The following is a 20,732-nucleotide window of genomic DNA, read 5'->3' as shown; positions in this document are numbered from 1 at the left end:
CTGTAGACCTGAGCCTTCCTAAGCCTGATGGTTCTCTCCTCTCTGTAGACCTGAGCCTTCCTAGGCCTGATGGTTCTCTCCTCTCTGTAGACCTGAGCCTTCCTAGGCCTGAGGGTTCTCTCCTCTCTGTAGACCTGAGCCTTCCTAAGCCTGATGGTTCTCCACTCTCTGTAGACCTGAGCCTTCCTAAGCCTGATGGTTCTCTCCTCTCTGTAGACCTGAGCCTTCCTAGGCCTGATGGTTCTCTCCTCTCTGTAGACCTGAGCCTTCCTAAGCCTGATGGTTCTCCACTCTCTGTAGACCTGAGCCTTCCTAGGCCTGATGGTTCTCTCCTCTCTGTAGACCTGAGCCTTCCTAGGCCTGATGGTTCTCCACTCTCTGTAGACCTGAGCCTTCCTAAGCCTGATGGTTCTCTCCTCTCTGTAGACCTGAGCCTTCCTAGGCCTGATGGTTCTCCACTCTCTGTAGACCTGAGCCTTCCTAGGCCTGATGGTTCTCCACTCTCTGTAGACCTGAGCCTTCCTAGGCCTGATGGTTCTCTCCTCTCTGTAGACCTGAGCCTTCCTAGGCCTGATCGTGCTCTCCTCTCTGTAGACCTGAGCCTTCCTAGGCCTGATGGTTCTCCCCTCTCTTCCTCTTGTTGTCATTGTGCCCATTGTTATCTCATAGGCTCCAGACAGATGGTATTGGAGACTGGTACCTGTAAGGCTATCTATCAGCCTCTCCCTCTCCCCAGACCCCCCCTTCCCCCAAACTCCCTAATCATTCTCTCCTTGCCTTGCACCAGACCATGACCCTATCCCACCTGCAGCCCCCTCTATCCTTAGTTTTGGGTTTGCCAATGCTTGTATCCCATCATGCATTGCTGGAGCAGGTGCTAACTACCCTCCAACCCCCACTGGTGATGTCCGGCCCGCTCCTTCCCTGGTTAGCTCCCATGTTGTTTGTTACAGATACTGAATAACATGAACAAGAACTGTATGGAAAAGCTCATAGTGCACTTCAATGCTACATCAGATAAAATGCAACACATCCCCCAAAGGTCTCCTCTCTGAGTGAGAACCAGTCATGGTGTGATTTTACCACTCAGCCCTCTAGTAAAGTAATGGACGCCCGGCCTGTCCCTCTGTATTAAGGGTCAGACTGAGAGCAGAAAGGGGAACCAGTGGATGTACCAAGGTGTTATAGGCCCTGAGAGAGGCAGATCTACAGATCTACAGATGATATACACTGACTGTACAAAACATTAGGAACACCTTCCTAAAATTGCGTTGCATCGAAGGTGGACTCCAATCAAGTTGTAGAAACATCAAGGACGATCAAGGGAAACAGGATGCACCTGAGCTCAATTTCGAGTCTCATAGCAAAGGTTCTGAATACTTATGTAAATGTTATTTTACTGATGCTCTTTAATTATTTTTATTTTTTAGTTATCCATTTTTTACTTAACATTTTTATTAAAACTGCATTGTTGGTTAAGGGCTTGTAAGTAAGCATTTCACAGTAAGGTTGTATTCGGCGCATGTGACAAATATATATATATTTTTTTTTATTATTTTTTTTTTTTGCAGAAATTACTACAAACCTGTTTTTGCTTTGTCATTATGGGGTCTTGTATGTAGATTGATGAGGGAAAAAAACAATTTAATCAATTTTAGAATAAGGCTGTAATGTAACAAAATGTGGAACAAGGTAAGGGGTCTGAATATTTTCTGAATGCATCTTTTGTCTTGCCCATTCACCCTCTGAATGACACACATATACATTCCATGTCTCAATTGTCTTAAGGATAAAAAATCCTTCTTTAACCTGTCTCCTCCCCTTCATCTACACTGATTGACGTGGATTTAACAAGTGACATCAATAAGGGATCATAGCTTTGACCAGGATTCACCTGGTCAGTCTATGTCATGGAAAGAGCAGGTGTTCTTAATGTTTTGTACACTCAGTGTATCTCCATCTGCAGGACACCACAGTACAGTAGATTTATACCTGTAGGATACTGTAGCACAGTAGATTTATACCTGTAGGAAATAGTAGTACAGTAGATTGATCTGGTCCTAATGGTTCATGTAGCTCAATGTGTAAATCAATGAACAGTAACACCTACGTGTAATTACAGTACAGTAACTCATCCTGGTTATGGTAGTGGAAGTGTAGCCTGGGTGCCTGACTGTTTTTACATTCAACAACGATACAGCATCTTTGCCGTACAGGACAATGTCACCTAGTAAAGATGGCATTGGTCGATCTATCAATGTCACGTAGCCTAGTAAAGATGGCATTGGTCGATCCGTCAATGTCAAGTAGCCTAGTAAAGATGGCATTGGTCGATCCGTCAATGTCTCCACCGTCTGTTTTCTTTGCATGCAGCGACACCCGACTAACTGTTTAGTCTGAACCCTTTGTTGCTTGGAAAAACCCCAGACTAAACTACTGTATGAGGGGTGTGTGTGTGTGTTTGTGTGTGTGTGTGTGAGAGCGAGAGCGAGAGAAAGAGTGTGTGCTTGTGACTGTGCATCTGTGCGTGACAGAGTGCTGGTGTACATTTGTGTGTGAGGAGCCTTTATATGAATCCATACCTCCCGGTCCTTACTCTAATTCCATACATTAACTGTATATCACTGACCGTAATCTCTCCGTCTTGTTGTTGCCATGGCTACAGGCCCGCTGCAGGAGGGAGCATGCCCAGCAGAGGTCAGCTCCATCACTCCCCCTGGTGGACAATCTGCTAAAGGACAACACAGACGGCTGTGCCCTGTCCGTACTCCTCCACTTCTACTGCACAACGTCTGTCAGACTGGAAGGTAACGTACAGGAGGGTTATTCTATCACTTCATACCTGTAGCCTTCTCTGTCAGACTGGAGGTAACGTTCAGGAAGGTTAGTCTATCACTTCATACCTGTAGCCTGCTCTGTCAGACTGGAGGTAACGTACAGGAAGGTTATTCTATCACTTCATACCTGTAGCCTTCTTTGTCAGACTGGAGGTAACGTACAGGAAGGTTAGTCTATCACTTCATACCTGTAGCCTTCTCTGTCAGACTGGAAGGTACCGTACAGGAAGGTTAGTCTATCACTTCATACCTGTAGCCTTCTCTGTCAGACTGGAAGGTACCGTACAGGAAGGTTACTCTATCACTTCATACCTGTAGCCTTCTTTGTCAGACTGGAGGTAACGTACAGGAAGGTTAGTCTATCACTACATACCTGTAGCCTGCTCTGTCAGACTGGAAGGTAACGTACAGGAAGGTTACTCTATCACTTCATACCTGTAGCCTTCTCTGTCAGACTGGAAGGTACCGTACAGGAAGGTTATTCTATCACTTCATACCTGTAGCTTTCTCTGTCAGACTGGAAGGTAACGTACAGGAAGTTTAGTCTATCACTTCATACCTGTAGCCTGCTCTTTCAGACTGGAAGGTACCGTACAGGAAGGTTAGTCTATCACTTCATACCTGTAGCCTGCTCTGTCAGACTGGAAGGTACCATACAGGAAGGTTATTCTATCACTTCATACCTGTAGCTTTCTCTGTCAGACTGGAAGGTACCGTACAGGAAGGTTAGTCTATCACTATATACCTGTAGCCTGCTCTGTCAGACTGGAAGGTAACGTACAGGAAGGTTAGTCTATCACTTCATACCTGTAGCCAGCTCTGTCAGACTGGAAGGTAACGTACAGGAAGGTTAGTCTATCACTATATACCTGTAGCCTGCTCTGTCAGACTGGAAGGTAACGTACAGGAAGGTTAGTCTATCACTTCATACCTGTAGCCAGCTCTGTCAGACTGGAAGGTAACGTACAGGAAGGTTAGTCTATCACTTCATACCTGTAGCCTTCTCTGTCAGACTGGAAGGTACCGTACAGGAAGGTTAGTCTATCACTTCAAATCTGTAGCCTTGTCTGTCAGACTGGAAGGTAACGTACAGGAAGTTTAGTCTATCACTTCATACCTGTAGCCTTCTCTGTCAGACTGGACGGTACCGTACAGGAGGGTTATTTTATCACTTCATACCTGTAGCCTGCTCTGTCAGACTGGAAGGTAATGTACAGGAAGGTTAGTCTATCACTTCATACCTGTAGCCTTCTCTGTCAGACTGGAGGTAACGTACAGGAAGGTTAGTCTATCACTTCATACCTGTAGCCTTCTTTGTCAGACTGGAAGGTACCGTACAGGAAGGTTAGTCTATCACTTCATACCTGTAGCCTTCTCTGTCAGACTGGAAGGTACCGTACAGGAAGGTTATTCTATCACTTCATACCTGTAGCCTGCTCTGTCAGACTGGAAGGTAACGTACAGGAGGGTTATTCTATCACTTCATACCTGTAGCCTGCTCTGTCAGACTGGAAGGTATCGTACAGGAAGGTTAGTCTATCACTACATACCTGTAGCCTGCTCTGTCAGATTGGAAGATACCGTACAGGAAGGTTAGTCTATCACTTCATACCTGTAGCCAGCTCTGTCAGACTGGAAGGTAACGTACAGGAAGGTTAGTCATTCACTTTATACCTGTAGCCTGCTCTGTCAGATTGGAAGGTACCGTACAGGAAGGTTAGTCTATCACTTCATACCTGTAGCCTTCTCTGTCAGACTGGAAGGTAATGTACAGGAAGGTTAGTCTATCACTTCATACCTGTAGCCTTCTTTGTCAGACTGGAAGGTACCGTACAGGAAGGTTAGTCTATCACTTCATACCTGTAGCCTTCTCTGTCAGACTGGAAGGTACCGTACAGGAAGGTTATTCTATCACTTCATACCTGTAGCCTGCTCTGTCAGACTGGAAGGTAACGTACAGGAGGGTTATTCTATCACTTCATACCTGTAGCCTGCTCTGTCAGACTGGAAGGTATCGTACAGGAAGTTTAGTCTATCACTACATACCTGTAGCCTGCTCTGTCAGATTGGAAGATACCGTACAGGAAGGTTAGTCTATCACTTCATACCTGTAGCCAGCTCTGTCAGACTGGAAGGTAACGTACAGGAAGGTTAGTCATTCACTTTATACCTGTAGCCTGCTCTGTCAGATTGGAAGGTACCGTACAGGAAGGTTATTCTATCACTTCATACCTGTAGCTTTCTCTGTCAGACTGGAAGGTACCGTACAGGAAGGTTAGTCTATCACTTCATACCTGTAGCCTGCTCTGTCAGACTGGAAGGTACCGTACAGGAAGGTTAGTATATCACTTCATACCTGTAGCTTTCTCTGTCAGACTGGAAGGTAACGTACAGGAAGTTTAGTCTATCACTTCATACCTGTAGCCTGCTCTGTCAGACTGGAAGGTACCGTACAGGAAGGTTAGTCTATCACTTCATACCTGTAGCCTGCTCTGTCAGACTGGAAGGTACCATACAGGAAGGTTATTCTATCACTTCATACCTGTAGCTTTCTCTGTCAGACTGGAAGGTACCGTACAGGAAGGTTAGTCTATCACTATATACCTGTAGCCTGCTCTGTCAGACTGGAAGGTAACGTACAGGAAGGTTAGTCTATCACTTCATAACTGTAGCCAGCTCTGTCAGACTGGAAGGTAACGTACAGGAAGGTTAGTCATTCACTTTATACCTGTAGCCTGCTCTGTCAGATTGGAAGGTACCGTAGAGGAAGGTTAGTCTATCACTTCAAATCTGTAGCCTTGTCTGTCAGACTGGAAGGTAACGTACAGGAAGTTTAGTCTATCACTTCATACCTGTAGCCTTGTCTGTCAGACTGGAAGGTACCGTACAGGAAGGTTAGTCTATCACTTCAAATCTGTAGCCTTGTCTGTCAGACTGGAAGGTAACGTACAGGAAGTTTAGTCTATCACTTCATACCTGTAGCCTTGTCTGTCAGACTGGAAGGTAACGTACAGGAAGGTTAGTCTATCACTTCATACCTGTAGCCTGCTCTGTCAGACTGGATGGTACCGTACAGGAAGGTTAGTCTATTACTTCATACCTGTAGCCTTCTCTGTCAGACTGGAGGTATCGTACAGGAAGGTTAGTCTATCACTTCATACCTGTAGCCTGCTCTGTCAGATTGGAAGATACCGTACAGGAAGGTTAGTCTATCACTTCATACCTGTAGCCTTCTCTGTCAGACTGGAAGGTACCGTACAGGAAGGTTAGTCTATCACTTCATACCTGTAGCCTTCTTTGTCAGACTGGAAGGTACCGTACAGGAAGGTTATTCTTTCACTTCATATCTGTAGCCTGCTCTGTCAGACTGGAAGGTACCGTACAGGAAGGTTAGTCTATCACTTCATACCTGTAGCCTTCTTTGTCAGACTGGAAGGTACCGTACAGGAAGGTTAGTCTATCACTTCATACCTGTAGCCTTCTCTGTCAGACTGGAAGGTACCGTACAGGAAGGTTATTCTATCACTTCATACCTGTAGCCTGCTCTGTCAGACTGGAAGGTAACGTACAGGAGGGTTATTCTATCACTTCATACCTGTAGCCTGCTCTGTCAGACTGGAAGGTATCGTACAGGAAGGTTAGTCTATCACTACATACCTGTAGCCTGCTCTGTCAGATTGGAAGATACCGTACAGGAAGGTTAGTCTATCACTTCATACCTGTAGCCAGCTCTGTCAGACTGGAAGGTAACGTACAGGAAGGTTAGTCATTCACTTTATACCTGTAGCCTGCTCTGTCAGATTGGAAGGTACCGTACAGGAAGGTTAGTCTATCACTTCATACCTGTAGCCTTCTCTGTCAGACTGGAAGGTAATGTACAGGAAGGTTAGTCTATCACTTCATACCTGTAGCCTTCTTTGTCAGACTGGAAGGTACCGTACAGGAAGGTTAGTCTATCACTTCATACCTGTAGCCTTCTCTGTCAGACTGGAAGGTACCGTACAGGAAGGTTATTCTATCACTTCATACCTGTAGCCTGCTCTGTCAGACTGGAAGGTAACGTACAGGAGGGTTATTCTATCACTTCATACCTGTAGCCTGCTCTGTCAGACTGGAAGGTATCGTACAGGAAGGTTAGTCTATCACTACATACCTGTAGCCTGCTCTGTCAGATTGGAAGATACCGTACAGGAAGGTTAGTCTATCACTTCATACCTGTAGCCAGCTCTGTCAGACTGGAAGGTAACGTACAGGAAGGTTAGTCATTCACTTTATACCTGTAGCCTGCTCTGTCAGATTGGAAGGTACCGTACAGAAAGGTTAGTCTATCACTTCAAATCTGTAGCCTTGTCTGTCAGACTGGAAGGTAACGTACAGGAAGTTTAGTCTATCACTTCATACCTGTAGCCTTCTCTGTCAGACTGGAAGGTACCGTACAGGAGGGTTATTCTATCACTTCATACCTGTATTCTGCTCTGTCAGACTGGAAGGTACCGTACAGGAAGGTTAGTCTATCACTTCAAACCTGTAGCCTTCTCTGTCAGACTGGAAGGTACCGTACAGGAGGGTTATTTTATCACTTCATACCTGTAGCCTGCTCTGTCAGACTGGAAGGTACCGTACAGGAAGGTTAGTCTATCACTTCATACCTGTAGCCTTCTCTGTCAGACTGGAGGTAACGTACAGGAAGGTTATTCTATCACTTCATATCTGTAGCCTGCTCTGTCAGACTGGAAGGTACCGTACAGGAAGGTTAGTCTATCACTTCATACCTGTAGCCTTCTCTGTCAGACTGGAGGTAACGTACAGGAAGGTTATTCTATCACTTCATATCTGTAGCCTTCTCTGTCAGACTGGAAGGTACCGTACAGGAGGGTTATTTTATCACTTCATACCTGTAGCCTTCTCTGTCAGACTGGAAGGTACCGTACAGGAGGGTTATTTTATCACTTCATACCTGTAGCCTGCTCTGTCAGACTGGAAGGTAATGTACAGGAAGGTTATTCTATCACTTCATACCTGTAGCCTTCTCTGTCAGACTGGAGGTAACGTACAGGAAGGTTATTCTATCACTTCATATCTGTAGCCTGCTCTGTCAGACTGGAAGGTACCGTACAGGAAGGTTAGTCTATCACTTCATACCTGTAGCCTTCTCTGTCAGACTGGAGGTAACGTACAGGAAGGTTGTTCTATCACTTCATACCTGTAGCCTTCTCTGTCAGACTGGAAGGTACCATACAGGAAGGTTACTCTGTCACTTCATACCTGTAGCCTGCTCTGTCAGACTGGAAGGTATCGTACAGGAAGGTTAGTCTATCACTACATACCTGTAGCCTGCTCTGTCAGATTGGAAGATACCGTACAGGAAGGTTAGTCTATCACTTCATACCTGTAGCCAGCTCTGTCAGACTGGAAGGTAACGTACAGGAAGGTTAGTCATTCACTTTATACCTGTAGCCTGCTCTGTCAGATTGGAAGGTACCGTACAGGAAGGTTAGTCTATCACTTCATACCTGTAGCCTTCTCTGTCAGACTGGAAGGTACCGTACAGGAAGGTTATTCTATCACTTCATACCTGTAGCCTGCTCTGTCAGACTGGAAGGTACCGTACAGGAAGGTTAGTCTATCACTTCATACCTGTAGCCTTCTCTGTCAGACTGGAAGGTACCGTACAGGAAGGTTATTCTATCACTTCATACCTGTAGCCTGCTCTGTCAGACTGGAAGGTACCGTACAGGAAGGTTAGTCTATCACTTCATACCTGTAGCCTTCTCTGTCAGACTGGAAGGTACCGTACAGGAAGGTTAGTCTATCACTTCATACCTGTAGCCTTCTCTGTCAAACTGGAAGGTAACGTACAGGAAGGTTAGTCTATCACTTCATACCTGTAGCCTGCTCTGTCAGACTGGAAGGTACCGTACAGGAAGGTTAGTCTATCACTTCATACCTGTAGCCTTCTCTGTCAGACTGGAAGGTACCGTACAGGAAGGTTAGTCTATCACTTCATACCTGTAGCCTTCTCTGTCAAACTGGAAGGTAACGTACAGGAAGGTTAGTCTATCACTTCATACCTGTAGCCTGCTCTGTCAGACTGGAAGGTACCGTACAGGAAGGTTAGTCTATCACTTCATACCTGGAGCCTTCTCTGTCAGACTGGACGGTACCGTACAGGAAGGTTATTCTATCACTTCATACCTGTAGCCTTCTTTAAAATAGAAAAAATTGGCATTCTTTTACAGCCAACTATTGTGTCCATAATTAAGTATTCAGATAACAGCTGTAAAGGTATTACAGATGGACTCATTGACACCATCAATTATTTAAAATAATACATGAAAAGTACCATCAATAGCTATATTGTTTTTTTATTAGACATGTAGACAACAGAATTCTCCCACAGTGTGATCACAGGATCTATTCTAAGACAATGACCCCTGACCTTGAAATAACCCCACCTGACTGGAACCTCCCTTATCACCATGACCTCAGTCTTACAGATACTAGCTAAATCTTGGGCGGCAGATAGCTTAGTGGTTAAGAGTGTTGTGCCAATAACTGAAAGGTTGCTGGTTCTAATCCCCGAGCCGACTAGGTGAAAAATCTGTCAATGTGCCCTTGAGCAAGGCACTTAACCCTAATTGCTCCTGTAAGTCGCTCTGGATAAGAGTGTATGCTAAAAAATAAATAAATAAATAGCTAACCCACACAGAGAAGAGGGAGAATAGCTGATCCACTATCCTGCCCAGTAGATATGACTTATCCACTATCCTGCCCAGTAGATATGACTTATCCACTATCCTGCCCAGGAGATAGGATACGGAAGGATTCCGTTGGAAAGAAGATTAGCCCCTGGTGATGAAGTCAATGTGTACAATTTGGCCAATACCATCAAATGTTCAGATCCATGAGGTTCAGATTTATTATGGGAATGGTGTCATTAGGGGATGTACAATTAAACCTGACTGAAATGCATATCATGAGAGAGAGAGAGAGATGGCGAGACGGGGGAGAGAGACAGACGGCCAGAGACAGACTGCCAGAGAGAGAGAGAATGTAGTGGCATGTTTCAGTTCTGAGCCTGTTGATAGAGTAGCCAGTGGGCCAGACTTCACCCACTATTCAAATAATGCCCCAGGGCCAGACTGAGACGTGATTGGTCAGGAGTTAATAGCAGCATAGTCCTTTGGATGAGAGGAGAACGTTGACTTTTATTTTTTTAACAATAAACAATTCCACCCCCTCTACTTGTGCCCAGTCGTATATAGATGGCTCTGTGTGCTACTACAATCAGATATTCTAAAGGATTGGACAGTGAATTATATACCGTAAATATTATTAACTGTTACAGTAGGCTATGCATGACCCAGCTGTTACAATCATTTCATTCACTTCCATGTCACTTAACATTTCATTTAGACTCCTAGTGTGGAAATACTGTACTTCCTGAAGAATCTGGACACTGATGACATCACTGTCCCAATCCTTCTTCAGCTCGTTCTAGTCTGCGTGGGCTCTCCCCATCATGACAACATTGTCTCTGTTCCGCTGTTTGTTCTCTCCCCGCCCTCGCCCCTGCCTTCTAACCCCGCCTCCTCCCACTGTTATTCTGGCCAAATACTACAAATAATACTAAATGCTTTATAAAAGGTACATTTCTAATAAAGTACAAATACAAATCCTTTTCAATGTTTTTTAGACCATTGCCACTCTCAATAATATATATTATATAAACTGTATACGTATATCGTTTATATCAAGAACAAACAACCCATTGATGCATTGCTGAAGCTTTTCCATTGCATTTGAAAACAAACCCTTAAACTCTAACTCTTAACTCCGCCCCTGTGCTCTCTCCTCTCTGCGCCCTCCAGATATCTGTCTGAAGGAGACCATGTCGCTGGCTGACAGTCTGTACAACTTGCAGCTGGTGCAGGAGTTCTGCAGGGACAACCTCAACCACTGCTGCCACTTCTCCCTGGAGGACATGCTCTATGCCCACTCCTCCATCAAGGTAGGAGGACCAGGGAGGATGTGCTCTATGCCCACTCCTCCATCAAGGTAGGAGGACCAGGGAGGATGTGCTCTATGCCCACTCCTCCATCAAGGTAGGACCAGGGGGACAGGACAGAGAGGGAGGCTGTGGACAGGGGAGGAGGTCTGGGGGGACAAGACAGAGAGGGAGGCTGTGGACAGGGGAGGAGGTCTGGGGGGACAGGACAGAGAGGGAGGCTGTGGACAGGGGAGGAGGTCTGGGGGGACAGGACAGAGAGGGAGGCTGTGGACAGGGGAGGAGGTCTGGGGGGACAGGACAGAGAGGGAGGCTGTGGACAGGGGAGGAGGTCTGGGGGGACAGGACAGAGAGGGAGGCTGTGGACAGGGGAGGAGGTCTGGGGGGACAGGACAGAGAGGGAGGCTGTGGACAGGGGAGGAGGTCTGGGGGGACAGGAGGGGACCAGGGGGGCCAGGACTGGGTTGGTTAGTTAGGTAGGGAGGGAAATGGGGTGTTGACATTGGAGGTAGAGTGGTGCTGTATAAATGTGTGATTGAGTGGTATGTGTGGAGAAATGGCTGAAAGGGGTTATTTGAATAAGATAATGATGCATAGAGTTGGTAATGATGCATAGAGTTAGTGTTAGTAATGATGCATATCAGTTAGTAATGATGCATAGAGTAAGTAATTATACATAGAATTAGTAATGATGCATAGAGTTAGTAATGATGCATAGAGTTAGTAATGATGCATAGAGTTAGGGTTAGTAGTGATGCATATCAGTTAGTAATGATGCATAGAGTAAGTAATTATACATAGAATTAGGAATGATGCATAGAGTTAGTAATTATGCAAAGAGTTAGGGTTAGTAATGGTGCATAGGATTAGTAATGATGCATATAGTTGGTAATGATGCATAGAGTTGGTAATGATGCATAGAGTTGGTAATGATGCATAGAGTTGGTAATGATGCTTAAAGTTGGTAATGATGCATAGAGTTGGTAATGATGCATAGAGTTGGTAATGATGCATAGAGTTGGTAATGATGCATAGAGTTAGTAATGATGCATAGATTTAGTAATGATGCATAGAGTTAGGGTTAGTAGTGATGCATATAGTTAGGGTTAGTAATGATGCATAGAGTTAGTAATGATGCATAGAGTTAGGGTTAGTAGTGATGCATAGAGTTAGTAATGATGCATAGAGTTAGTAATTATGCAAAGAGTTAGGGTTAGTAATGGTGCATAGGGTTAGTAATGATGCATATAGTTGGTAATGATGCATAGAGTTGGTAATGATGCATAGAGTTGGTAATGATTCATAGAGTTAATAATGATGCATAGAGTTAGTAATGATGCATAGAGTTAGGGTTAGTAATGATGCATAGAGTTAGGGTTAGTAATGATGCATAGAGTTAGGGTTAGTAATGATTCATAGAGTTGGTAATGATTCATAGAGTTGGTAATGATTCATAGAGTTAGTGTTAGTAATGATGCATATCCTAAACGATATTATAACCGTGATCGATAATAGACAGTACTGCGCCGCCGTCTTCATCGACCTGGCCAAGGCTTTCGACTCTGTCAACCACCGCATTCTTATTGGCAGACTAAATAGCCTTGGTTTCTCTAATGACTGCCTCGCCTGGTTCACTAACTACTTCTCAGATAGAGTTCAATGTGTCAAATCGGAGGACCTGTTGTCTGGACCTCTGGCCGTCTCTATGGGCGTGCCACAGGGTTCAAATCTCGGGCCGACTATTCTCTGTGTATATCAATGATGTCGCTCTTGCTGCTGGTGACGCTCGGATCCACCTCTATGCGGACGACACCATTTTGTATACATCTGGCCCTTCATTGGACACTGTGTTAACAAACCTCCAAACGAGCTTCAATTCCATACAACACTCCTTCAGTAGCCTCCAACTGCTCTTAAACACTAGTAAAACTAAATGCATGCTCTTCAACCGAACGCTGCTTGCACCCGCCCACCCGACTAGAATCACTACTCTCGGCGGGTCTGACCTAGAGTATGTGGACAACTACAAATACCTAGGTGTCTGGTTAGACTGTAAACTCTCCTTCCAGACTCACATTAAGCATCTCCAATCAAAAGTTAGATCTAGAATCGGCTTCCTATTTCGCAACAAAGCCTCCTTCACTCATGCTGCCAAACATGCCCTTGTAAAACTGACTATCCTACCAATCCTTGACTTCGGCGATGTCATTTACAAAATAGCCTCCAACACCCTACTCAGCAAATTGGATGTAGTCTATCACAGTGCCATCCGTTTTGTCACCAAAGCCCCATATACTACCCACCATTGTGACCTGTACGCTCTTGTTGGCTGGCCCTCATTACATATTCGTCGCCAAACCCACTGGCTCCAGGTCATCTATAAATCACTGCTAGGCAAATCCCAGTCTTATCTTAGCTCACTGGTCACCATAGCAACACCCACCCGTAGTCTGCTCTCCAGCAGGTACAGTGGGGGAAAAAAGTATTTAGTCAGCCACCAATTGTGCAAGTTCTCCCACTTAAAAAGATGAGAGAGGCCTGTAATTTTCATCATAGGTACACGTCAACTATGACAGACAAATTGAGGAAAAAAAATCCAGAAAATCACATTGTAGGATTTTTAATGAATTTATTTGCAAATTATGGTGGAAAATAAGTATTTGGTCACCTACAAACAAGCAAGATTTCTGGCTCTCACAGACCTGTAACTTCTTCTTTAAGAGGCTCCTCTGTCCTCCACTCGTTACCTGTATTAATGGCACCTGTTTGAACTTGTTATCAGTATAAAATACACCTGTCCACAACCTCAAACAGTCACACTCCAAACTCCACTATGGCCAAGACCAAAGAGCTGTCAAAGGACACCAGAAACAAAATTGTAGACCTGCACCAGGCTGGGAAGACTGAATCTGCAATAGGTAAGCAGCTTGGTTTGAAGAAATCAACTGTGGGAGCAATTATTAGGAAATGGAAGACATACAAGACCACTGATAATCTCCCTCGATCTGGGGCTCCACGCAAGATCTCACCCCGTGGGGTCAAAATGATCACAAGAACGGTGAGCAAAAATCCCACAACCACACGGGGGGACCTAGTGAATGTCCTGCAGAGAGCTGGGACCAAAGTAACAAAGCCTACCATCAGTAACACACTACGCCGCCAGGGACTCAAATCCTGCAGTGCTAGTCGTGTCCCCCTGCTTAAGCCAGTAAATGTCCAGGCCTGTCTGAAGTTTGCTAGAGTGCATTTGGATGATCCAGAAGAGGATTGGGAGAATGTCATATGGTCAGATGAAACCAAAATATAACTTTTTGGTAAAAACTCAACTCGTCGTGTTTGGAGGACAAAGAATGCTGAGTTGCATCCAAAGAACACCATACCTACTGTGAAGCATGGGGGTGGAAACATCATGCTTTGGGGCTGTTTTTCTGCAAAGGGACCAGGACGACTGATCTGTGTAAAGGAAAGAATGAATGCGGCCATGTATCGTGAGATTTTGAGTGAAAACCTCCTTCCATCAGCAAGGGCATTGGAGATGAAACGTGGCTGGGTCTTTCAGCATGACAATGATCCCAAACACACCGCCCGGGCAACGAAGGAGTGGCTTTGTAAGAAGCATTTCAAGGTCCTGGAGTGGCCTAGCCAGTCTCCAGATCTCAACCCCATAGAAAATCTTTGGAGGGAGTTGAAAGTCTGTGTTGCCCAGCGACAGCCCCAAAACATCACTGCTCTAGAGGAGATCTGCATGGAGGAATGGGCCAAAATACCAGCAACAGTGTGTGAAAACCTTGTGAAGACTTACAGAAAACGTTTGACCTGTGTAATTGCCAACAAAGGGTATATAACAAAGTATTGAGAAACTTTTGTTATTGACCAAATACCTATTTTCCACCATAATTTGCAAATAAATTCATTAAAAATCCTACAATGTGATTTTCTGGATTTTTTTTCCTCAATTTGTCTGTCATAGTTGACGTGTACCTATGATGAAAATTACAGGCCTCTCTCATCTTTTTAAGTGGGAGAACTTGCACAATTGGTGGCTGACTAAATACTTTTTTCCCCCACTGTATATCTCACTGGTCATTCCCAAAGCCAACACCTCCTTTGGCCGCCATTCCTTCCAGTTCTCTGCTGCCAATGACTGGAACGAACTGCAAAAATCTCTGAAGCTGGAGACTCTTATCTCCCTCACTAACTTTAAGCGTCAGTTGTCAGAGTGCTCATTTGCACCCCAGTATCTCTATTTGCACATCATCTTTTGCACATCTATCATTCCAGTATTAAACGAAATTGTAACTATTTTGCACTATGGCATATTTATTACCTTACCTCCATAACTTACTACATTCGCACACACTGTATATATATATTCTGTTGTATTTTTGACTTTATGTTTTGTTTACCCCATATGTAACTCTGTGTTGTTGTTTTTATCGCACTGCTTTGCTTTATCTTGGCCAGGTCGCAGTTGTTCTCAACTGAATTACCTGGTTAAACAAAGGTTAAATAAATAAAAAATAAAAAATATCAGTTAGTAATGATTCATAGTTAGGGTTAGTAATGATGCATAGAGTTGGTAATGATGCATAGAGTTAGTAATGATGCATATAGTTAGGGTTAGTAATGATGCATAGAGTTAATAATGATGCATAGGGTTAGCAATGATGCATAGAGTTAGTAATGATGCATAGAGTTAGGGTTAGTAATGATGCATATCAGTTAGTAATGATGCATAGAGTTAGTAATGATGCATAGAGTTAGTAATGATGCATAGGGTTAGTAATGATGCATAGAGTTAGTAATGATGCATAGAGTTAGGGTTAGTAATGATGCATATCAGTTAGTAATGATTCATAGAGTTAGTGTTAGTAATGATGCATATCAGTTAGTAATGATGCATAGATTTAGGGTTAGTAATGATGCATAGGGTTAGTAATGATGCATAGAGTTAGTAATGATTCATAGAGTTAGTAATGATTCATAGAGTTAGTGTTAGTAATGATGCATAGAGTTAGTAATGATGCATAGAGTTAGTAATGATACATAGAGTTAGTGTTAGTAGTGATTCATACAGTGGGGAAAATAAGTATTTAGTCAGCCACCAATTGTGCAAGTTCTCCCACTTAAAAAGATGAGAGAGGCCTGTAATTTTCATCATAGGTACACGTCAACTATGACAGACAAATTGAGATTTCTTTTCTCCAGAAAATCACATTGTAGGATTTTTTATGAATTTATTTGCAAATTATGGTGGAAAATAAGTATTTAGTCACCTACAAACAAGCAAGATTTCTGGCTCTCACAGACCTGTAACTACTTCTTTAAGAGGCTCCTCTGTCCTCCACTCGTTACCTGTATTAATGGCACCTGTTTGAACTTGTTATCAGTATAAAAGACACCTGTCCACAACCTCAAACAGTCACACTCCAAACTCCACTATGGCCAAGACCAAAGAGCTGTCAAAGGACACCAGAAACAAAATTGTAGACCTGCACCAGGCTGGGAAGACTGAATCTGCAATAGGTAAGCAGCTTGGTTTGAAGAAATCAACTGTGGGAGCAATTATTAGGGAATGGAAGACATACAAGACCACTGATAATCTCCCTCGATCTGGGGCTCCACGCAAGATCTCACCTCGTGGGGTCAAAATGATCACAAGAACGGTGAGCAAAAATCCCAGAACCACACGGGGGGACCTAGTGAATGACCTACAGAGAGCTGGGACCAAAGTAACAAAGCCTACCATCAGTAACACACTACGCCGCCAGGGACTCAAATCCTGCAGTGCCAGACGTGTCCCCCTGCTTAAGCCAGTACATGTCCAGGCCCGTCTGAAGTTTGCTAGAGTGCATTTGGATGATCCAGAAGAGGTTTGGGAGAATGTCATATGGTCAGATGAAACCAAAATAGAACTTTTTGGTAAAAACTCAACTCGTCGTGTTTGGAGGACAAAGAATGCTGAGTTGCATCCAAAGAACACCATACCTACTGTGAAGCATGGGGGTGGAAACATCATGCTTTGGGGCTGTTTTTCTGCAAAGGGACCAGGACGACTGATCCGTGTAAAGGAAAGAATGAATGGGGCCATGTATCATGAGATTTTGAGTAAAAACCTCCTTCCATCAGCAAGGGCATTGAAGATGAAACGTGGCTGGGTCTTTCAGCATGACAATGATCCCAAACACACCGCCCGGGCAACAAAGGAGTGGCTTCGTAAGAAGCATTTCAAGGTCCTGGAGTGGCCTAGCCAGTCTCCAAATCTCAACCCCATAGAAAATCTTTGGAGGGAGTTGAAAGTCCGTGTTTCCCAGCGACAGCCCCAAAACATCACTGCTCTAGAGGAGATCTGCATGGAGGAATGGGCCAAAATACCAGCAACAGTGTGTGAAAACCTTGTGAAGACTTACAGAAAACGTTTGACCTGTGTCATTGCCAACAAAGGGTATATAACAAAGTATTGAGAAACTTTTGTTATTGACCAAATACTTATTTTCCACCATAATTTGCAAATAAATTAATAAAAAATCCTACAATGTGATTTTCTGGATTTTTCTTTCTCATTTTGTCTGTCATAGTTGATGTGTACCTATGATGAAAATTACAGGCCTCTCTCATCTTTTTAAGTGGGAGAACTTGCACAATTGGTGGCTGACTAAATACTTTTTTCCCCCACTGTATAGTTAGTGTTAGTAATTATGCATAGAGTTAGGGTTAGTAATGATTCATAGAGTTAGTGTTAGTAATGATGCATAGAGTTAGTAATGATGCATATCAGTTAGTAATGATGCATAGAGTTAGGGTTAGTAATGATGCATAGAGTTAGGGTTAGTAGTAATGATTCATAGAGTTAGTAATGATGCATAGAGTTAGTAATGATGCATAGAGTTAGTGTTAGTAATGATGCATAGAGTTAGTAATGATGCATAGAGTTAGTAATGATGCATAGAGTTAGTGTTAGTAATGATGCATATAGTTAGTAATGATGCATAGAGTTAGTAATGATGCATAGAGTTAGGGTTAGTAATGGTGCATAGGATTAGTAATGATGCATATAGTTAGTGTTAGTAATGATGCATAGAGTTAGTGTTAGTAATGATGCATAGAGTTAGTAATGATGCATAGTGTTAGTAATGATGCATAGAGTTAGTAATGATTTGGGTGTGGGTGTGTGTTTGTGTAGGAGGGGCCCATTTTGACACACTGACTGTTCCGCGAAGTCAAATAAGCGTGTGAGTCACTGTGTGTGTGTATGTGTGTGTGTGTTGCAATTCCAAAACAGACGGGACCCTCTAGCTAGTCAAGCTCTCCCCCTAAGACAGACAGACAGGCTGCTTAGAGAAGTGGCATGCTATTATCTCTGTGCCTATCTCTCCCTGTCTCGCTCTGTCTCTCCCTGTCTCTCCCTGTCTCTCCCCATCTCTCCCTGTCTCTCCATGTCTCACCCCAGCTCTCCCCATCTCTCCCTGTCTCTCCCCATCTCTCCCTGTCTCTCCATGTCTCTCCCCATCTCTCCCTGTCTCTCTCTGTCGCTCTCTGTCTCTCCTGACCTCTCCCTGTCTCTCCCCATATCTCCCTGTCTCTCCATGTCTCACCCCAGCTCTCCCCATCTCTCCCTGTCTCTCCCCATCTCTCCCTGTCTCTCCATGTCTCTCCCCATCTCTCCCTGTCTCTCTCTGTCTCTCTCTGTCTCTCCTGACCTCTCCCTGTCTCTCCCTGTCTCTCTCCATCTCTCCCTGTCTCTCTCTGTCGATCTCTGTCTCTCCTGACCTCTCCCTGTCTCTCCCTGTCTCTCCCCATCTCTCCCCGTCTCTCTCTGTCGCTCTCTGTCTCTCCTGACCTCTCCCTGTCTCTCCCCATCTCTCCCTGTCTCTCCCTGTCTCTCCCTGCCCCTCTTGTTCTGTTGTTTTGCCCTTTTCTATCAGAGGAAGACAAAACTGTCTGTAAAGAACTGTTGATTCTTTATGTGCTACAAATAATACAGAATGTGTTCTGATTGACTGCGCATTCATACAGAATGTGTTCTGATTTACTGCTCATTCATACTGAATGTTTGTCAGTCCACTGAGGTGTTTTCAGTGTGACAGGACATAGACTAGAGAGAAACAGATAGAAAGCCATGCAATGTAGCCATGTAATGTAACCATGTAATCTGGTTATAGACCCTTAGAATGCGTAACATGTAGTATAGGAACATTAGTCAGAACCAATTGGGATTTTGATCCTGCCCCTGACCGTTGGCGCACTGTGTCCTTTCCTTAGACTGCTTATGTGTGTACCAACCTCCTGTTTAGTGAGACACACACAACCAATAGGGGACACAGGGTCCCCTTTGGCCTGTCGTACACACCCACACACACACACACACACACACACACACACACACACACACACACACACACACACACACACACACACCATGCACCACTGGGTGTGTATAGACTGGTCACAGTCCTATAAGCGCCTCAGGGAGGGTCAGAGAGTGATAGAACAGATCCTGAAGAGCAGCCAAAGGCCCTGGCATGGAGCCAACTCACTCCTGGCCAAACCTCCTCCAGAACCACTAACCAGACCGCCACAGTGTGGGTGGGTGTCCTAGACTCAAAACTCAATTCAATGTCCAAAAGCTCTTGACAATCCAAAGGGAAATATCCAAGCAACAATGTTTTGAAATCTGAAGTCCAGTCTTAGTTTGTTGGGAGGTTGTGGTCAATGAAGACCCTCTTTTCCATAGAGACAGGGGCCCAGTCAAAAGAAGTGGGTGAAAAAGCTCTCAACAAATGAATGACTCTTGGATGGTCTCCAGAGCTAGTCTGTTTGTACCATTAAATCATGAAAGGAATAAAGCCATATTTGGGCTGTACTCTGTGTTGTGTGTGTGTGTGTATATATATTACACTCCAATATATATCAGTTGGTTATTTCATCAGTTTTCTCACTATACACTAGATGTTGAGGTATCGGAGCAATCTGAGGCTGCCAATAACACACACACACACACACACACACACATACACACACACACACACACAGACCAACACCAACACACACACACACACACACACACACACACACACACTCAGTTACTTAGCAACAAAGGTAGCTTGGAGGCAGCTTTACTTGCTATCCCTGACCTCATCATTGATCTAGGGCGGCAGGTAGCTTAGTGGTTAAGAGCGTTGTGCCAGTAACCGAAAGGTCGCTGGTTCTAATCCCTGAGCCGACTAGGTGAAAAATCTGTCGATATTCCCTTGAGCAAGGCACTTAACCCTAATTGCTCCTGTAAGTTGCTCTGGATAAGAGTGTCTGCTAAATGACTTAAATGTAATCTACCAGCCACTATACAAGATGTTGCATCCTCTGTGACTTGTCTCAACAGAGACACCTTCTGGACAAATGCAGTTATTTGGGTGTATTACATTTCCTCTCCCCGTATCTAACTTGTGTGTGTGTGTTTTGTCCTGTTGCAGAGTAACTACCTGGTGTTTATGCTGTGTTTTGTCCTGTTGCAGAGTAACTACCTGGTGTTTATGGTGTGTTTTGTCCTGTTGCAGAGTAACTACCTGGTGTTTATGCTGTGTTTTGTCCTGTTGCAGAGTAACTACCTGGTGTTTATGCTGTGTTTTGTCCTGTTGCAAAGTAATTACCTGGTGTGTGTGCTGTGTTTTGCCCTGTTGCAGAGTAACTACCTGGTGTTTATGCTGTGTTTTGTCCTGTTGCAGAACAACTACCTGGTGTTTATGCTGTGTTTTGTCCTGTTGCAGAGTAACTACCTGATGTTTATGCTGTGTTTTGTCCTGTTGCAGAGTAACTACCTGGTGTTTATGGCAGAGCTGTTCTGGTGGTTTGAAGTGGTGAAGCCTTCGTTTGTACAGCCCAGAGTCTTT

The 20,732-nt window shown here is 44.2% G+C and overlaps 1 protein-coding gene across 1 annotated transcript in view; it reads left to right on the top strand.

Annotated features, from left to right (window-relative positions):
- Positions 1–20,732, top strand: part of LOC311114394 (calmodulin-regulated spectrin-associated protein 2-like) — a gene marked incomplete at its 5' end in the record, with an annotated part of 78,054 nt that overhangs the window by 41,867 nt on the left and 15,455 nt on the right. The window contains 4 exons of the mRNA XM_084189651.1: positions 670–702; positions 2,666–2,807; positions 10,709–10,848; positions 20,652–20,732. The exon at positions 20,652–20,732 is cut by the window's right edge and continues 10 nt beyond it. Of these exons, the coding sequence (XP_084045777.1) occupies positions 670–702; positions 2,666–2,807; positions 10,709–10,848; positions 20,652–20,732 (396 nt within the window). The remainder of the gene's footprint in view (positions 1–669; positions 703–2,665; positions 2,808–10,708; positions 10,849–20,651) is intronic.

The sequence above is a fragment of the Coregonus lavaretus genome, assembly GCF_964263955.1.
Source record: "Coregonus lavaretus genome assembly, contig: HAP1_SCAFFOLD_543, whole genome shotgun sequence".
In the NCBI taxonomy this organism is placed as follows: domain Eukaryota; kingdom Metazoa; phylum Chordata; class Actinopteri; order Salmoniformes; family Salmonidae; genus Coregonus; species Coregonus lavaretus.
The sequence above is the reverse complement of the archived record's forward strand: the minus strand, read 5'-3'. Positions and strand labels throughout refer to the sequence as shown.